Source organism: Sylvia atricapilla, chromosome 1 (genome assembly GCF_009819655.1).
Source record: "Sylvia atricapilla isolate bSylAtr1 chromosome 1, bSylAtr1.pri, whole genome shotgun sequence".
Taxonomy (NCBI): Eukaryota; Metazoa; Chordata; class Aves; order Passeriformes; family Sylviidae; genus Sylvia; species Sylvia atricapilla.
In genome coordinates this window covers 102,914,620-102,932,753 of record NC_089140.1, presented here as the reverse complement: position 1 = coordinate 102,932,753, position 18,134 = coordinate 102,914,620, and the positions used below count along the sequence as shown (strand labels likewise).

General features: G+C 40.8%; 1 protein-coding gene across 4 annotated transcripts in view; it reads right to left on the bottom strand.

Annotated features, from left to right (window-relative positions):
• EPB41L3 (erythrocyte membrane protein band 4.1 like 3) overlaps window positions 1-18,134 on the bottom strand; it is a 96,865-nt gene that overhangs the window by 64,411 nt on the left and 14,320 nt on the right. For all 4 annotated transcript variants that reach the window (XM_066329323.1, XM_066329332.1, XM_066329343.1 and 1 more), the window contains exon 2: window positions 1,267-1,481. In XM_066329323.1, the coding sequence (XP_066185420.1) occupies window positions 1,267-1,470 (204 nt within the window). In that variant the 5' untranslated portion in view covers window positions 1,471-1,481. The remainder of the gene's footprint in view (window positions 1-1,266; window positions 1,482-18,134) is intronic.

The following is an 18,134-nucleotide window of genomic DNA, read 5'->3' as shown; positions in this document are numbered from 1 at the left end:
TATCCCTTTCACTAACCCAGTTCTTCCATCCTGCCTTCTACAGAAACCAGCTCACTGGTGATCTCTGGGAAAAAAAGGGATCATGCAGCACATGAGAGCACCCCACACCTCTAAACACATGTGGTGTCTAAATTAGGTTTTGTGTGTGTGTGTGCGTTATTTTGGGGTCGGGATTATTTTGTAGTTTGGGTTTTTTTGTTGTTGTTGCTGTTGTTTATTTGTTTTACATTTTTAACAAGAAAAGAAACTTGAAGTGGAAAGATTACTGAAGATGTCTGGAAAAACATCTATATAAATAATTATACTTATGCCTAAGACTGGTAGAATTACATTTTTAATCAACAACTAATGTTTATTCGACACCTATGTCTTTTGGACAAGCAGCTTTGCTTCTTTTCCCCAAACTAATTACAGAAAAACTCCTGATCTATTTGCGAGATCAAAATTGCTTTGCCAGCATTGTCTAGTCCAACCAAGTAAAAGAACAGGAGCCCACTTCAAACAGCCAGAATTTTTAAAAGGGTGGAGAAGAGGAGGAGCTAGACTGGCTTACTCCACTCTCCAAAGGTAAATGCGATCAGATGAGGGTCATAACCTTATGGAGCTAAGGGAAGCGATTTGCAGGTACCTCATTAATTTTGTGTCACTTACCCATGAAGAAAAATGCCTGTTAATCCTATTGACTGGAAATTATTAACGGAAAGAAGAAAGCAGCTTCCGCAAATTTAATAAGTACAACAATGAACTAAATGGAAAAGCATGCAATAGGTCTTCTGAAACCTATTACATGAATAGCTGAAGTAATTATAATGCAGTCATTTCAGACCCACGAGAAACTTAAGGGACCACAGATTCTTCATGGCTCACACATCAGACAAGCAAGCATGAAATCAGTGTTCAGCAGGTGTCAAAAGAAATGAACTCTGAAAACATTTTAGCTTCATAAAAACTGACACCGTTTGCTATCTAATGCAAACGCAAGGTCGAAGATGTTTCCTGCTTAGTTAATGAGACTGCCCTCCTATTTAAGCACTGGGGACAGAAACACCTGCCTTGCATTTAAAAAACATTCTGCACGAGAACTCTTTTTCTTTAAACACCAAAGACCAACCAGCCCAGCTCTACAGCATCGCACCAAACACCCTTCCACGCGTACCTGAGCATAAATTTGCACTCCTAACGTGCCGGGATGCTCATTTCCCAGGAGCAGTGGGTGTGTGCCCAGCCAGCTGTGTGCAGTGAGTGTGTGCACCCGGGCTGCCTTACCTGCTCCTTCCTCACCGGCGTGCTGTGTGCTGCCACCGCCGAGAACTGCTCGAGTGCGGTTTGCTGCTCCTCGCTCGGCTGCGGCTGCTGCGGCTGCTGCTGGTCCTGTGGCTGGGTCTCTGCCGCCCCTTCCTGCGCAGGGCTCTCCTCCTGATCCTGCTCTTTATCCTTGGACTCGGAGTCTGATCCCGATTCTGTAGTCATGGTTGGTTATTCTGCAAGACAGGGTGAGCACACCTACTGAGTACGATCTCAGAGCTGTGAATTTGTAAGCTAGGTGCACAAAACGGAGAAAGATCAGAAAGTTTTGGTCTTAATATCCTCAGCCTTTACAACTTAAGTGTCTATCACACTGGCCCTACCAGGATCCCCAGGAAAGCTTCCTGGTGCAAAAAACCTAAATGCATCCATACTCTTGGGAAAAAAACATGTTACCAAAAAATCTTACTCTACATAGTAATACACAGACATAACAGGACTTATATGCAAGTTAAATACAGAATACGTAGTTCATAATTCATAAAGGGAGAGTAACACATTGGGCCTTAAATCTAAGAAAACCCAGTGGAGTGTGGGTTTCTAAACCATTTGGAAACTTGAAACATTAAATCTTTTGTCCTTTACACTGAAGTCAACAGGACTTGAGCTCCTCAACATCTGCATTCGCTTTTGGAAATGTACTCAAGTACTTTTGATGCTTCAAAGCGATATATTAATAATTGAACTAGATGATCTTAGAGGTCTTTTCCAACCTAAAAGCTTTTATGATTCCACGGATACTAGAAACATCTGAAATGGGTCCACCAACAGCAGTGCAAACATACATTTGCCCCTAAACCCAGTTCTGTCCTGCCCACTTGAATTCATCTACACTTCTGTCATTTCTTTCTAAGTGCTAGAGCATCTAAAAGAAAACATAAAGATGTCCATTAAGTCATTCTCAGTGTTAGATTTAAAATGAAGCGAATACAACTTTTATTGAATGTGAAGAGTCTGTTTGCACTTAACTTAGTCCAGTACTAAATCAAAATGAAAATATTAGCAAAATTCTTTCAAAATTTTATCTACTTCAATTAAGTAGCTTGGTTACAAATGTGTGGTTGGCACCCGATTCTCAAACTAAATTCTCGCAAACCTCAACTTCAAAAAAATACTGTGCTTTTTTATCAAAACAAGAATTTGAAAAAAACAGATTCTGTGTCAGTACATCAAAGGGAGTGTGTTTTTATGTTTGTTACTCATATGTTCTCATACCTCACAAACTTATTCTTGAATAGTTTGCTACTAAGCAACTTGAAGGCAAACCAGTCTGCTGCAATCTATTTCTGTTAGTCATCAGGACATGATTTCTTTAACCTGGTAACCATGGCTACTCTGTAATTATAGGTGATTCCACAAAACATAAATCTGCTAATTCACCTTCTAGAAAGTCACTATGAAATCCTAGCATACACTACAATGCTTACTAGTAGAAGCAAGTTTATTATAGAACATAAGAAAAGTACAAACCTTTCTCTTTTTCTTCACTTAAATGTTTGATAAGCTAAATTGCTTGACAGAAAATGTTTTAAACGAGGCCAATTACTATTTTCGAACTCACTTGTGTATTCTGCACTTTCAAGGCTAAGCTCTCCAGTGAATACAGGTCTCTGCAGAGCAAAGCAAGTCACAGCATTCAGCCTGTGCTCAGCTCCTGCACTGTGTGTGAGGACGGGGGTGCATGTTCCCACCCCCTGCCAGCCAAAACAGCACCAGAGAGAAGCAGAACTGGAAAGCATACATGGCAGATTTATGCTTCAGGCCACATTTTCAAGGCACTAACATGTGACACACTTGTTTAGAAACACATCGTAAATTTCTACACTCACACTTGGCACAACTGTATGAAAAAATACTTCTCCAAATGTGTTATTTAACAAATTGTCTTTGGCACCTACAAACAACAATAATTAATAATTGGGTCTGAAAATGTGACAGTGAGAAAGGCGGTCATTTAATCAAACTTCAATTGTCCATATCTGAGATGGTCACTTTAAATCCAGAGCAGAAAAACAGACGTTTCAGAGAGGGATTCATCTGACCTATTTTAAATTCCTGCTTTAAGCTGAGATAAATCACATACTAGAGCGACTTCAGGTTGCTACGAAGGAAGCCTAAACAAGTTCCTCCAATGTAGATCACGCAAATCCACCCTCCATGTTCAATTCTCCTAAACCATTCTTTTTTGTATGCTTTAAACATTAAATTGAACAACAATTTTAATCTCTCTCAGAGTTTTGCTTTACCCATCTGTCAAATCAATGTGGAATAAACTTTCCTTCATCTGACACTCATTATGTTTGCCTTAAAAGCAAACAGAACTTTAAAAGTACCCAGATCTTCACAAATGTCTCAAGTTTGCCCCGGCTCGCCTCCACTCCACCCTGTTTTGTACAAGTGTTTGAGGACATGAAATGCAAATTAATCCTATAATTATTTCAATAAACTCAAACTATGTGTTCAGTTTTCTTTTCCAGAAACGATGAACTAGGAAGTTACCAAAACCTAATGTACGGCTACAAAAATCATTGCTCAAACAACACAGAAGGGCACCTATGACCAATAGAAAGAGTAATGCATACAGTAAGTTGTAATACTTTTTTAACGCTCTTGATATTACTTAGAGCAGTGTAAATAAAAAGTAACTATCATACTTGCTGTTTAGAAAGAGGTATTATTCTCTACAGGATCAAACTGCCAGCCAATACTAACCAAAAGTCTATCTTCTGTCAGCTGCCATCACCACGCCTCTGAAATCCCATTTTTTTGCATCCTGTGTAGCTTCTTTCCTAATGAATATTTGTTTCCTGTCTGTTTTCAAGCATGGAAACAGACATTTAAATTAGCCCCATAAACCACAATTTCGTGTAGCATGAAATGTAAACAAGTTTTACTTTTCCTGCCAGTTATAATTTTGAATCTCAGGGAGCAACAAATGTGCTTACATGGCTCATACAAGGCTAGGCACGAAGTATAGCCTTACAATACTGAGTTATTCTCTAGGAGTAACTGGTTTTCTCTCCAGTTCCATGAGTTCTTGCTGGCTTTAAGAGTGTTTTATTAGAATACTTTGTGTGCTTTATCAGATCTTTCAGTGTAAGAGATTCCCTGGATACAATATTACTATCATTAGTCAGACAGCAGATGGATTTAATTAACCCAAGGTTGCCCATTTCCAAATGTCTTTATTTCCCCACACATGCAACACGTTTAATAACAAATACTGAGAACAAAATCTCACACTGTTCTCTTACACTGAAATAGAAGTGTAGGAGAGGTGTAAATAGAAGCAAAGCAAATGCATTGCAAATCCCATTTTTTACAAACTCCTCAGATGAGAGTATTGTCAAGAATTATCTCCTTCCATCTAGCACGGGTTGAAAATACCTAAATTACAAGGCAGGAAACAACATTCCTCTCTCAGTGCAAACCAATAAGTTGTTTTGCCTTCCTCAGCAAACAGCTGCTTATCCACATGAACTCTGACAGCATTTCATTTGTTGTAAGTAGCACAACAATCCTCCTAGGAAGAGGTAATTTCAGTTATTGAAAGAAATAACAGTAATCTTAAGAAATTTACCAACATAAATATTACTCTACCTTTGTTTGTATGCAGCAAACCTGACAGAATAGCTGGTAATGCCTAAACATTTATCAAGCACGCAGCTGGCTGAGAATTTCTTATTCTTATTTGATTAGTTTATTTACTATAACTGGCTACATACCAAAACCATGACTTTTAATGTGAATTTCAGCACAGGAAGAAAAAAAACCACTCAAGCCCCTTAAACTTTTTCTGTTTCCAGCACAGAAAAATGTGTGATACCTCTGTATCAAATTCCCCTTTCCAGCAAACAGAAAATAAAGCAATGAAGAGAAACTGGGAACACACTACCTTATACAAATGAGGTAATACTATGCAAGCCAGATGTGCTCTTGGACAGCTATGCTTTGGCTTACAACCCAGTATTCAAAGATTCCAAAAGATTAGCTGAGTCCAAACTTAACACAGATGCTGCCATCACTGGATAGTCTGAGCCAAAAGTACATTTGGCTGCACAATGAAAATCAGAATGAAAATTAAGCCTTTTGATTAAAGGGAGATCAAAAGTGGGGGGGGGGGGGGGGGGGGGAGAGGGGAAGCCCAAAACTAGCTTATTTTAATCTACTACTATAAATTTAAGTTAAAAGTGTATGTACTTTCAGCAGTGTAAAATAAAAATATCAGCAAAATATTAAAATGTCGGTGTTTTAGTGCTGCTGACAACAGGTAAGGGAGTATAAATATTAATATACTATCAAAGTATTAAAACACAACTTCAAAAAATCAACATGACAAATCAAGAAGTCAAAAAATCAACTCCAATAATTTTATATATAATGTGGACGAAATCACAGAAAACAAGTATTTTCCTACACTCACACTACATGAAGACAATACATAAGGACTACAAAACCTGCAAACCATTTTATGCAAAACCCCTGTATCCTAAAGCCTGACACAACACCTAGACCCTCTTTCCTTCAGCTACCAACCCATTGCAGCTTGGGAGAGTCCCATTTCCATTACCAATTACTTGCTATAGACTTAGAGAACATAATTTACTTTTCTCCATATGAGAACCAAAACCATGTCGTCCTCCATGTCACCTGCTCCCCTGCAGCAAGTGACAGCCCCAAACTACCATATAACTTCATACATTCAAAAACTTGACACTCTATTTTCAGAGCACAGACCTTCTGGGCTGCATCCACAGAGCAACAAAATTCACAACTAATTGACAGCAGAGCCCACAGTTTAATTAACGCTGCAGTCATTAATAAACCTTTATTTATATATAAATACGTGCTAGTGAAAATATCTTCTATATTAAGCAAACAGAAGTCACATTAGACAAGAAATTGCAAATTAACTCCGAATAAATTGTGATGTAATGAGAAAACAAAATTGAAGCAAGTATAATTAAATGAACTATACATAGCCACTATTTCCTGTAATGCACTGGATTAATGATTTATATTTAAATGCTTCTTTGATCTAATTAATTCTCTTTGTAGAAAGTTCTCCTTCAATTACAGTAATTCTTGAAGATTGTTACAAATCTTTGCAAAGGTCCAAATTTGGAAATTATGTAACAAAATAATGATTCCATACTTCAAAAATAATGTTCTGCATAATGAGAGACATATTTATCCAATAACGATGAGATGCTGATGAGAAGAGCATATGGAGAACAATATTGCTGCAATGAGCAGTGACAGAAATGCCAATATATGTTTCAAGAAAAGAATACACACCAGAACGCCGACTTCTAAGCTTGAAATATAAACTCTTTCAATCAAACTGCCTGAACCTCGGCTCACTCCACTCCAGCCGGGTTCTTTTTTAGGAAAATGACCATTTTCTGTTGATCTTCTTTAATGTGGATGAGTTTCACCCTCATAAGCAGGAGGCATAAAGCCAAGCCACAAACGCCTGGCACAGGGTCCCCAAGAGTTAAAACAAGCTCTTTCTTGACCCATCACCAGTGCCAGCAGCAACTGGAAGCCTTGCAGAGGATGCACTTCCCTGGCATTACAGTTCCTTCAGTGGATATCAACATCAACAAAACAAAGCTACTGCAGAGATGTATCCTGAATGGACACGGGTGGGAACAAAATGGGCCACTGGATGGCCCCTCCCAACCACATGCTCCTGTCACCTTTCTCATGCTGGCACCAGTGTGACTTCGGGGGCCTGCTGGCTAAGCTGGGAGGGCTGGACCTCCCCAGGATGGGGAGGGGGAAGCAACAGCCCTCCTTTGGGCACTGATAGGTACCCCATCTGTCTGACAAGGCTGTGAGGCTCCAGCCCAGCAAGAGCAAGCCTTATGCTTCGAACACACTGGCTGTGCTGAGAGTTCACTGTTGCAACTTAAATGTACACAAATAACCACAAACTCATAGGAGTCAGCACACTGAAAAACAAAGAAAACAAACAAAAACCCCAGGAAAATACGGTCAGAAAAGTAATAACAAAAAGAGACAAGAGGAAAACAAATGGAGAAAGGTGCTAAGCATCCAGATGATGCCATCGTGCCAGCAGAGAGTGCTCCAGGCTAAATGACTTAACAGATGTGGTGGCAGAGGTCATGGGCCCAAGCACAGATGCAGGAGAGAGACTGCAGGAGGGCAGGGAGGTGTTAATCAGCAAAAACAACAACAACAACAAAAAAAGCTGTTTGAAGGTGTTGCAAGACATAACATGATTTAAAATACTTGTTTGGCCTTCAAGGAAGGTGCATGATACAGATTTCCTTAAAGTTTCCTGATGAAGATGAAAGGAAAACCAGAGGCAACGTCTAAGGAAGGAGTAATGTAATCTGGAGGAGATGGAGGGGGCCTTAAACCCACCAGACACACCTTTGAAAGGGGACAAAAACAGGAACTGCAGATAGGAGTTACCTGTCAGGACCCAAAACTCCCTCATCTCAGACACACATGCACCCCTTGGCAGCACCAGCACAAAATGAAAATACAGATGAGTGTTTCTGGAGAAACTTCACCTAAGAAGCCTGGGGAAGCTTTGAAAGGACCTGGGAATAGGAGGAATATATCAAAAAGGGATTATACACCAAAGCAGAACCAGAGGCACATGACTCAGGGATGAACATAAAAGGAGAAACGAAGATTAGGATGCCAAGTGACTTGGAATTAACCAAGAGATGTGGCAAACAATAACAAGAGAGTATCTATAAATACATTAGAAGGAAAACCTGGTCTGTTACAAAACATGAGAAAGGCTGAATTCTCCAGCGCCTCATTTCCCAGCAGCTATTTGGGATAATGGGGGCATATTTCACTTGACACACAGGATGTGCAAGTTCAGGTTGGATGGAGTAAGGGAAGAACACAGCAAACACATCAGTCAGCCAAGGGGTTTCAATTCAGCAGGAGCACTGAAAGTGTCCCTACAGTGCCTGGGGAACCACCATCAATCATCTTTAAACCATTAACCACTGCTATGCAGATTCCAGAGAGGCCAGGTAAGGTCTAAAAGAAATGAAAAGACCAAACAGAGCACCCAGTCTTACAAAGGAAAGTGGGAGCAGAAAAGCCAAAGTACTTCTAATACCAAAGTTACTGGAGCACACTGCTAAAGGATTTCTAATCCTGTAAAAATAATGAGATTAGGAACAAAACACAACAAATGGCCAACATGAATGCATCAAAAAGTCATGTCAAACTAGCGTAATGCCTCTCTCTCTCTCTCTGACAGGGCATCTGTCCCAGCTGATAAAAAGGAAGTAGAGTAGTACAGATGACAGAGACTATCTTTAGAAAGGCTTTTAAAACAGCCCCATGTGACTTTTTCATGAGTGAACTACAGAAATAGCTTACATTATCACAAAAGGAAGGGGGGCAGGGGGCGGAAAGGTGTACAAGTGATTAAAAAAAGCCAAACCCTGGCCTACAAAGTTATCAGCACCATGATGACAACCTGTGAAAACTTATTGATTTCAGGAGTCACAGCAATTTCAGGGTCAGTTGAGAATGGGAGCGTGCCTGACCCATGCTCAGTATCACCCTGATGAGGCTGGGATACACCACTGGCATCCTCACCTGACTTAAAGAAGAGTAAAGCAGTCTGAAAGAAAACCATGTATGTGCTGAATCTGACTACATTCCTGTAAGGGTAATGGCAGCAGCAATGGGGACCTCAGAAGTGAAAAGTGATGAGGAAGATGTGCGTTAGGCAGCAGGAGTGAAGCAGCATGAGGGTTTGATGGATTTTTGTGAAACATAATGCTGGAAGGGTTCTGCCTTCTGCAGCATCAGGGAGAGAGGTATACAGCATATTATATTTAAGTTCAGGATTAATATTTTTTAAAAAAATATGCATTAAAGAGTGTCAAGAAGGGAGTAGGAAGAACAATAGCAGCTTTAGAAAATTTGACCAGCGGAAAAACATTTAAAGAGCTGGATTTGTTTACTCTGGGAAAGGGAATAGAAAGCGGGGCTGATAAGAGCCTTGCAATACATTCAAGTTTCTTGCAGACAGAAAGTAATCAAGCATTTGCTAACAGTGGAGCAAGAACTTGATTGGCATCAAGTGGGATTTAGAGTAGACAGCATATCAACTATAATGACAGTCAAGAAGAGGTTATCTATAGCTGTGTGGAGTCATCATGGGACACTTATGTATTGATGAAAAAGCAGCAAAAAAAGCTCTGTTTGCAGCTTTATAAAGCATAAGGTATTAAGCTTTTGTCTATTTTGCTACCCCTTCCACTTGGGTTGACAATCCTAAATTCACAAAATGCGTATTTGCTTCTGTTTCAGAGCACCTGGATGCACAGGGTGACATTTTTATCTCCTGTCTACCTCTAATTTCTAGGAGTCAATGCAATTACCTGGGTCTGTTTTGCTCTCTGAATGGGGGGCTTCACACAGCAATAAAGCCCAGAATCACTGCCATTTCTGCTGCCCCACTTGTGTGCAAGGTTTATGAAGAGTCTGACTGACTGGGCTCCCTGAAAACACCAGATCACCTTTTGGAGGTCACAACACCTAGAGCACCCCAAGGCTACTCTAATTTTTGAGCAGGAGAAGAAAAATCAGGCCATCATAACATGTTTTGGATCATTTTTTCCTGTCCTGCTGATCCAAGCAGTTTTCCCCAGGGGCAAACATAGATTTATCAGCGGAATAAAGGAACCGCATTTTCCCACTAATTTCTCTGTTCAGGTCTCCAAGCATGGAGAGTGCATGATCTCTCCCTGCATCCAGGGCTGGATCTGCCACCCTCATCCCCCACTGCCAGGGTTCACCCAGAAGCTTCAAAAGCAGGATTGATTACAGCCACTGCCCACAACTCACACTAGTTCCTGCAGATGGCTTCTGTCTGGAAGAGCTCATGTACACAAGCTGGCAAGCACACACCTCTCTGAGAGTGCTGGATGCAACTATAGAAATGCACAATTTAACCCAAACCTGACAGTTGTTTCATTCATTTAAAAAACCCCAAGTGCCACCACAAAGAAAACCCAAAAGGTGGAAGCAGAACTGCTGAGAAACACAAAGAACTGCTGCATGTAACAGACTTCTCAAACTGTCCGCTCACAAAAAAGCTTTTATCCACACAAATACTGCACTGCAGGAAGGTAAAGGGAACCAGAAATAGTACACAAATAACTTAGTGAATTTGCATAGTGAGAACAACAGGGAATTACAGGAATGAGGCACATGTGAGGAGAAGGGGAAAGAAATGAAGAAACCCATAATGGAGAATACAGCAACATCCCACAGATATTGGTCATGAGAGAACTGCATAGAAACACACCCCACTTCACCCCTCATTTCCACATTTCACTGAAAAAGCCTTGGCAAAAACCAAAACCCACAGCAAAACTGCTTGTAGTTTGATCACAACCAATTGATAAATATTTCATGCAGAAACTAAAAAGGCAAGAAACAACCCTCAATGGCACAGGCTGATTTTCTGCAAACAAGTGACTTTGATTACTTGGGTTACATTTACATGAGGTTTTGACCTTTCTAAATTGCTCTGGAGCCAAATGTTCACATGGGCTCCCTGTGCACCACTGACTATTTAGAAGTTGTATTTAATGTCACAGAAGCTGAGTGTGCTTCAGGCATCACATCATTAAAGTTCATAATCTCTTATATTGAGCAGATAATAGAACCAATTCAAACTTAAAAAAGAAAAAAAAATAAAAAAAAAAAAAAGGAGTTGCATGGGGTTGCTGACACATGGCAGGTGTGTGCTACATTATCACACTACCCTCAGGTCAAAATACTGTAACACCTGTGAACAATATTTTTTGTTTCATACAGTACCTAAAGAGACTGTGCTCCAGTGCTCCCAAGCCGGTGACCTGCCTAACCTCACAGAAACAAGAGAACCAGACAGACAAGGCACAAATCAGAGCATCAAGCCCATCTCCTCCAAGGGCTTCTGACTCCCTCTGACCAGACATTTATCATTCCAGCTCAGCTGATAGGAGAGCCTATGAAAAGAAAATTTGAACTGTAGTTTAAAAATATCACCTTGACTTTTCTGATTTATCTTATTAATTAGAATCCAGCAATGAAACCTCTTGGGTTTTGCTTTATTTTACTGAATAGTGCTTGAAAAAGTCCCAAAGGACTGCTCACTGATAAATTAAACCCTCCTTAGCTTGTTACTTGCAAAAGCAATGTTGCAGTATAATTTTTTTGTCTGGGGTTTTTTTTGATTTTTTTTCAGTGACTGGATATTTTTCCCCCGTTTTTATGGTTTGGAGGGAATTCACTGTTACATTTTTTTTTCAATCCAGTGTGGTCAGAGATGGAAGAAAGGAAGAGGGACATTTTGCAGCCAGTGTCCTGATGCCTCTTTCAGCTGGCCACAGGCATTTCCAGTGTCCACCACTGCTCCTTCCCAGCAAGACACAAACCAGCCCCGCGGCTGCAATCTCTGCTCCCAACCCTGGCACAGGCTCACAAGCACTGCTGCCCTGCAGCATGCTCAGCTTCAGCAGGTTTTCCATAAACCTCCCTCAGAACTGGGCATTTTAAAAGCAGTTTTTAAGGGGGCCATGAATCATTTCTTCTCGATGGCAGACTTGGGTCATGCAAGGCAGGACGCTTGAGCAATGGCTTCCCCCACAATATCCCAGAGCAGTGCTTGCTCTCCATCACTAGGAGCTCCAGCTGTTCTTAGATGCTGGATTAAAATAACTGAGAAAAATTCAGGCAGATGCAAAAGAAAGGGAAAAGTCACAGACAGTGAAAAAAATGCAGAGGAACCACCCTGAATTCATGCTGGGTCCTACTTAAATAAAGGCAGCTCTGTGTGATGAGAGCCATCATGCTGAGGCCTGGGGACAAAAGTGCTCCTACTTCATCTTCCTCTTTTCCTTTTGTTCATTCCTGTACTCACACTAATTTTACACCCCGTGTTTCAACTTTTGAAGGCACTAAATGGGTCTGATGCAGTAAGACTACTGGATGGTGAGGCATCACAGTGTTTTTCATCATAATAGCTTTTGTTTTTCTGAAATGGATTATTTGTTCCATATTTACATTCTAATCTCCTGGGCATTCATGTCAGTTTTGGATTTAAAACACATCCTGCAACATCGAGTAAAAGACTTTCCACTATGGAGCACTCTATCAGGAAACTACTGGCTCCCCAAACAAATTAAAATCTTGTGAGCCTAAACAACCAAACCCATGTCATCAGACAGACGGCTAGGGTTTTTTATCTAAACTCTTCTGGGATCTCCACACTCCCCAGAGCTTTAATTACCTGCTGCAGATTACAAAAATACTGTTCAATTGGCACGGGCAGCTAGCCCTTGACACGTGTGCTCCAGGTTACACTGTCACTGCAAAAACATTCTCCAGCATCCTCTGAAAATGCAGTTCAACATTTCCCCCCCACTCTGAAATTCAAATGCACATACTAGCAGTCAGCCCTAACCCCTCATAGACACCAGCTGTAAAATCATGTGTTGGATGTAAACCAAGATCTGAGGATGGTGTGGGAGCAGCAACTTCTAGGAACAAATTGGTCAGTGGAAACACACGAACAACAAGTATATTTATGGTGAGTCCAGACATCTGTAGAGTGATCTCACTTAAAATCAGCCAGAAAGCAGGACCCAGTCACACTCTGATTATATGTTTTAGAACCATTTTAGTTACATGTTTCCAAAGCACAGGAAGCCTGTTCACACCTCCCAGTGCACACTAGTTAAGTTCTGAGGGTCCTTTGCATGATCAGCTCTGTAAGGAATTAAGAGCAAGCTTTCAGTGTCTTCATGTAACATCCCAGTAAAGCCAAAATCTTTCACCATCTGTGCAGCTATACCAAACCACAAGGATTTGCAGACCAGCATCCAATACAGCCTGACAAAGAAAATAGCTATCTTTAAAGAGGCTCTAACCCTTTTTACCTATTAAACCCTGAAATGCTCCACATACAGCTCCATAGTAATTACATTATATACTTTTGACCCAGTGTTATACTGGATTATGCTGTCTCTGAAGATGGCTGTCACCAGATCTGGCAATTCCTCTGCAATGTGTATGACCTTCTTGGAGTTCAGACACATAGAAACGACAGCAGCTCGGAGAGGACAGAAGAGGTTGAGGCAATTGGGACAGACAGGTGGCCTAAAGTGCCCCCACAAGACAGTGGTTAGAAATAAGAAAAAAAACAACAATAGGGAGGAGGAGAAAATAAGAAAGTAGAAAGTTGCAGAAATACAGCTTAATGACAATAATAAAAAAAAATTAAAAAAAAAAAAAAAAGAAAAAAAGAGTAAAAGGGGATGGACAAACTTTCGCAGAAGAAAGAGGAAGAAAAGGTCTTTGCAGCTTTTAAATCATTAGGGTTTCAAGAAAGTCAGTCATATAAACCTAGATTACTCAACAGAGTGAGCATTTAAGAGGATGATAAAAAAATACTCTGTATCAAGTTGATAATTTGAGAGGAGAAGTGAAAGTAATTAAGCTAGACGCTGCAATTTCCAAACTCTGGAACAAATTACTTTAAAACTTAAATTATTTCCTTCTCCACATACTTTTCTTTAAACATACCTTTGCGAAACGTTTGACGGTGTGTTTTTAAGGCTACAAACAACTAATTCCATCACTACAATCTACCTTAATTTAAGGGAGAATGCTACAATTCAGAAACAATGTGAGAAATTTTGATATTTTGATACCGGACCCTATTTAGTGTGCTGAGTTTCAAACTTGTCTCATGTGCGAATGAGGTAAGTGACCAAATCAGTGAAACAAGTCCATGAACAGTGGCTTTTGTCATCTTTCCTTCTGTTGTTATGCAGGACTCTCTGGTCAAGTGACAAAGGACTGCTGTGCTTTGTAACTAATGATGATTTTTTATGCCAATCCATTTTCTTCAGTACCCTTCAGGTCACAGCATGTAAAATTCATTTACATTCCACACTACACAGTAGTTTGGGTGGGGAAAAAAAAAAGGCAACTGGGTAACTGTCTCACTCCTTACTGGAAAGACATGCTCAAGAATCAAAGTTAACATATCAAACAATTTCAATGCCTTAGTGCACAATTCAACCTTCTTAGGACCCAATAAACATGTAGGAAATACAGTTACTTCCTAGAGCATCATAAATGGTAACTCAACAACCACAAGTTTCTCCTAGAGCTACGTCTGATGCTAGATTAACAACAGAGACACATTTCACCTCTCCTTCCTCTCTGCTGCTCAGTCTGCAGTCTGTTTTCTGTGAGGACACAAAACCCCATGCCAGAATTCACAGGGCCATTACATCTCAACTGAAAAATGAATGAGGTAATCCACCCCCTCCCTGGATGTCACGAATGCTCCAGGGAAGTGGTACCCTGCAGCTGGGCTCCAACCTGCTCTGCGCTCTGTCACCTTCACTCCATGCATGTGTTTTACCACAGCTGGGGCCACAGCCACTTCACCCTCAAGGAATAATCGCTTTAAAGGGTTGCAAAGCAGCAAGAAAGAAACTAACTCTTCCCCCAGCTCCAGAATGGCATTAATTATCCCTAGAGCAGCAGCGACCACATTTTCTTTGAGAGAACAGACATGCAAACATGCCAAAAGCACCGCCAACAAACAAGCACATCAGATACATATTGGATCTTAATTAGGGAGCTCATCTTACACACTGACTTCAATACTCCATGGCCTCCTTCCCAGCCCCCCCTGTCTAAACTCTGTACGACACATATTTATGTCACCTGTTACTAAAATCCCACAACGCTGAAGTTTACATGTTCCCCATAGGCCACTTATTGCAATGGCTCCCTAGCCTTACTGTTTATGAAAATTTTCCCAAATGTCTGACCTAATTTTTCCCACTGTAAATGTACTAAGTTCTCCTCACCCTGACAACAGTGGATGCATAGCATGGCTCTGCAGCTCACAGACAGCTGCTGTTTGCCCCTCAGACCACTCTCTCCTCTGCCTCTTCTGGCAAGTCCTATTTTTAGTCCTCTCTCACGCTCTTTCTTCTCTTCTTTGTTCTCTTTGCTATCAGTTCACCTCTTTCCAGAGCAATAGCATCCAAACCCTATTTTCAGCTGAAGATCAACTGTCCTTACTGATGGTGAACAACTTGCAAAGGACAGCTTTTATGCCTGAAAACAATACTTCTCGTCATACCTCCAGCTAGCAAAGAGTTCAATATTTTCACCACATTATGACAATTAATAACATCGTTTTAACCTTTGGTCCATTCATAATCCCACAGTTTTCCCCACAGTCCTGCTGCCTAAGGATCTCCCTAGTAGATAAAAAACACCTTAGCTACATTTCATTCAACAAAAAAATGAGGAAAAAGTCCCACTTACTAGCTAGATATTATTTGATTTTTAAAAAATGTTATACTTCCAAAGCCCTTTCTCTTTTGTTTGGTATCATTCAAAAAATTAAAGCATTTATTGCCATACAAGATCTAGTTTCAGTGACAAGAGTGCACATGATTTATGTTAGAACAACTGCAGCTCCCTGTATCCAAAGTGCATTCATGCCACAATACTCTCTTATTTATTAAAATATTAGGGAGCACCAATTGGAAACATTTCCAATTTCACCTGCAGTTTCCATCCACTGACACACACACAGCAGCTCCTTGACAGGTCTTGGGGACATTAGAAATTTGGCCAGGCTGATCTCCAGCATGTTTGCTGTAATGGTTTCACAGGAGCTGAGAACGCCTTCCAAATAAGGCAGGAATTCAATGTTTCTGTCCAGTTTCAAGACCCACAGGGCCATTAAGGCCACCTAAGTGGCCTTGCTGGCAGTGTCACAACTTATTAATAAATTCAGAGCAAGCTCACATCTGCTAGGAAAGGAAAGTCTAGTCTACCTCATTTTATGGTCTCTAGCTGAGTCAAGCACATTAAAATATGTATTACCTCTGTCTACCTGTCACTTCGTGTAACATGCTTAGGTGAACCCATGGCTGCAAGCCAGAGCCCAAACTGTTCCAATGCAAGCAGTGCTTTTGGGGAAAAGTTATTTGCAACAGAAGTGTCAGGTTCCTCTCAGTATGCTGGCAAATGTTTGCCTCAACCCTTACTGAACCAAAAGTTAAATGGTGAGGAAAGACTGCAATTTCAGGTTAATCTGGGCATCATAATACGCTCATGAAATGAACTACATGTTCTGCCTCACCAATGAAAAAACAGCAAAATCAAGAGAGAGATTGAGACTGATTCCTTTAAACATGTATTTTAAGAACAATTTCGATAGTGGTTTCTCAAGAAGGAACAAAACCCCAGCCTACATTACACTACCGAAGAGACGTTCTCTTCCTCCCTTTGGTACTGACAGCACATGTGCCTTGGGGACGTGAAGCCAAGAAAGGGCTGACAGGCCAGTATAAGATACTGCCTCGTTCCAACCAAGTGCTAGACAATGGCTGGCACTCAGACAACTGAAAACTTGCAGAGAAGCTAGTTCAAGCTGGCTTAAGTGGATGCATGTGTGGGCTTGGATATTCAGGAGTTCTTAAGCAGAAAAGCAGCTTGCAATATTTCAGGGTGGGGTTCTGAGACTTTCTTTTTTGTCTAATCCATTAGTAGTTAATAAGACCAGGAGTATGGCAGGGTCATGTGTGCCCAGAACTGCATCTAAGCCCCAGAATTACAGCTGCAATTAATGAGTTTTCCAAAGGAGAGTGGGAGGGGGCAGGGGGAGGAGGAGAGAAGAATCAACTAGAGAAAAAAAATCCAATCAAACCTAAAACTACCCAGAAAACCACAGCAGCCTACAGACTGAGCAAGTTAGAGATTTCTTCTCTTGTTCATATGCAGGCACACAATCAAGGGCACAACTTCCAAAACACACACATTCGAGGTTCTTCCCTGTTTCACCCCATTTATAATCTTTTACAGTCTTGTAGAAGTGTGCTGCCTTCAAAAAGACAAGGATTCTTTTTTATTTTTTACTATTTCATCTGCAGTTCAGCACATCACTCGACCTGCACTGACATAACCTTAAGTGACAGAGGTTCAAGTGTGCAGCTTCACCACCCCTAAAGTGGGATGCATTTTATTAGGGTTTTTTCCTTTTTCCTCTTCCTCTGCTCATGCTTCAGATGACAGGAAAAGCCTGCTGTGAATTCTTGTAAAGAATTTTAAATAGCACATTAAGTGGTTTCTGTCCAACACCAGACAGCTTCCCATGGACTGTAAGCTCTCCAAGAAGAGGTGTAAATACCTTTGTCCCTTCTCAGTGGGAAGCAGCTGTGCCAGAGTGGGAGCCTACAACCCCTACGTGCCACTGCACCCACCAGGCACCCACTCAAGTCAGCAAGGACAGAAGACATCATCAGCCCCTTCACTCAACCACCCAGCTCCAGCTGCAACCAAAACTGGCAAGCACCCAAAAGCTTCCAATTTTTTAATGGAGATTGTTTTGTTATTTTTCAAGCACTCAACTGTACCACCCTATACAGCCATATTATGGTTGGTCACATGCAAGTAAGTGCAGACAGGCTGAATTATTTCCACAACAACCTCAATGTTGTAACACCCAGAAGTCTCATAGGACACAGTTTTGCAGCTTATTAAGCTAAATACGTATTTGTGCACTGCAGGTTTTAATTGTTAAGGAAGATCACATACAGCTATAAATCTATGAAATGTATTATAAATAACACACATATTCAAATTAGTTCAATTTTGGAGAAGATGATTCTCTGACTTTACTCCTCTAATACTGTGGCCATAGCAGTCTGTAAGGTACAGCAGGTCTACTACTATGGCTGAATAGAAGGCAATTTTAAAACTCACACATAAGAAGGATAAATCCAAAC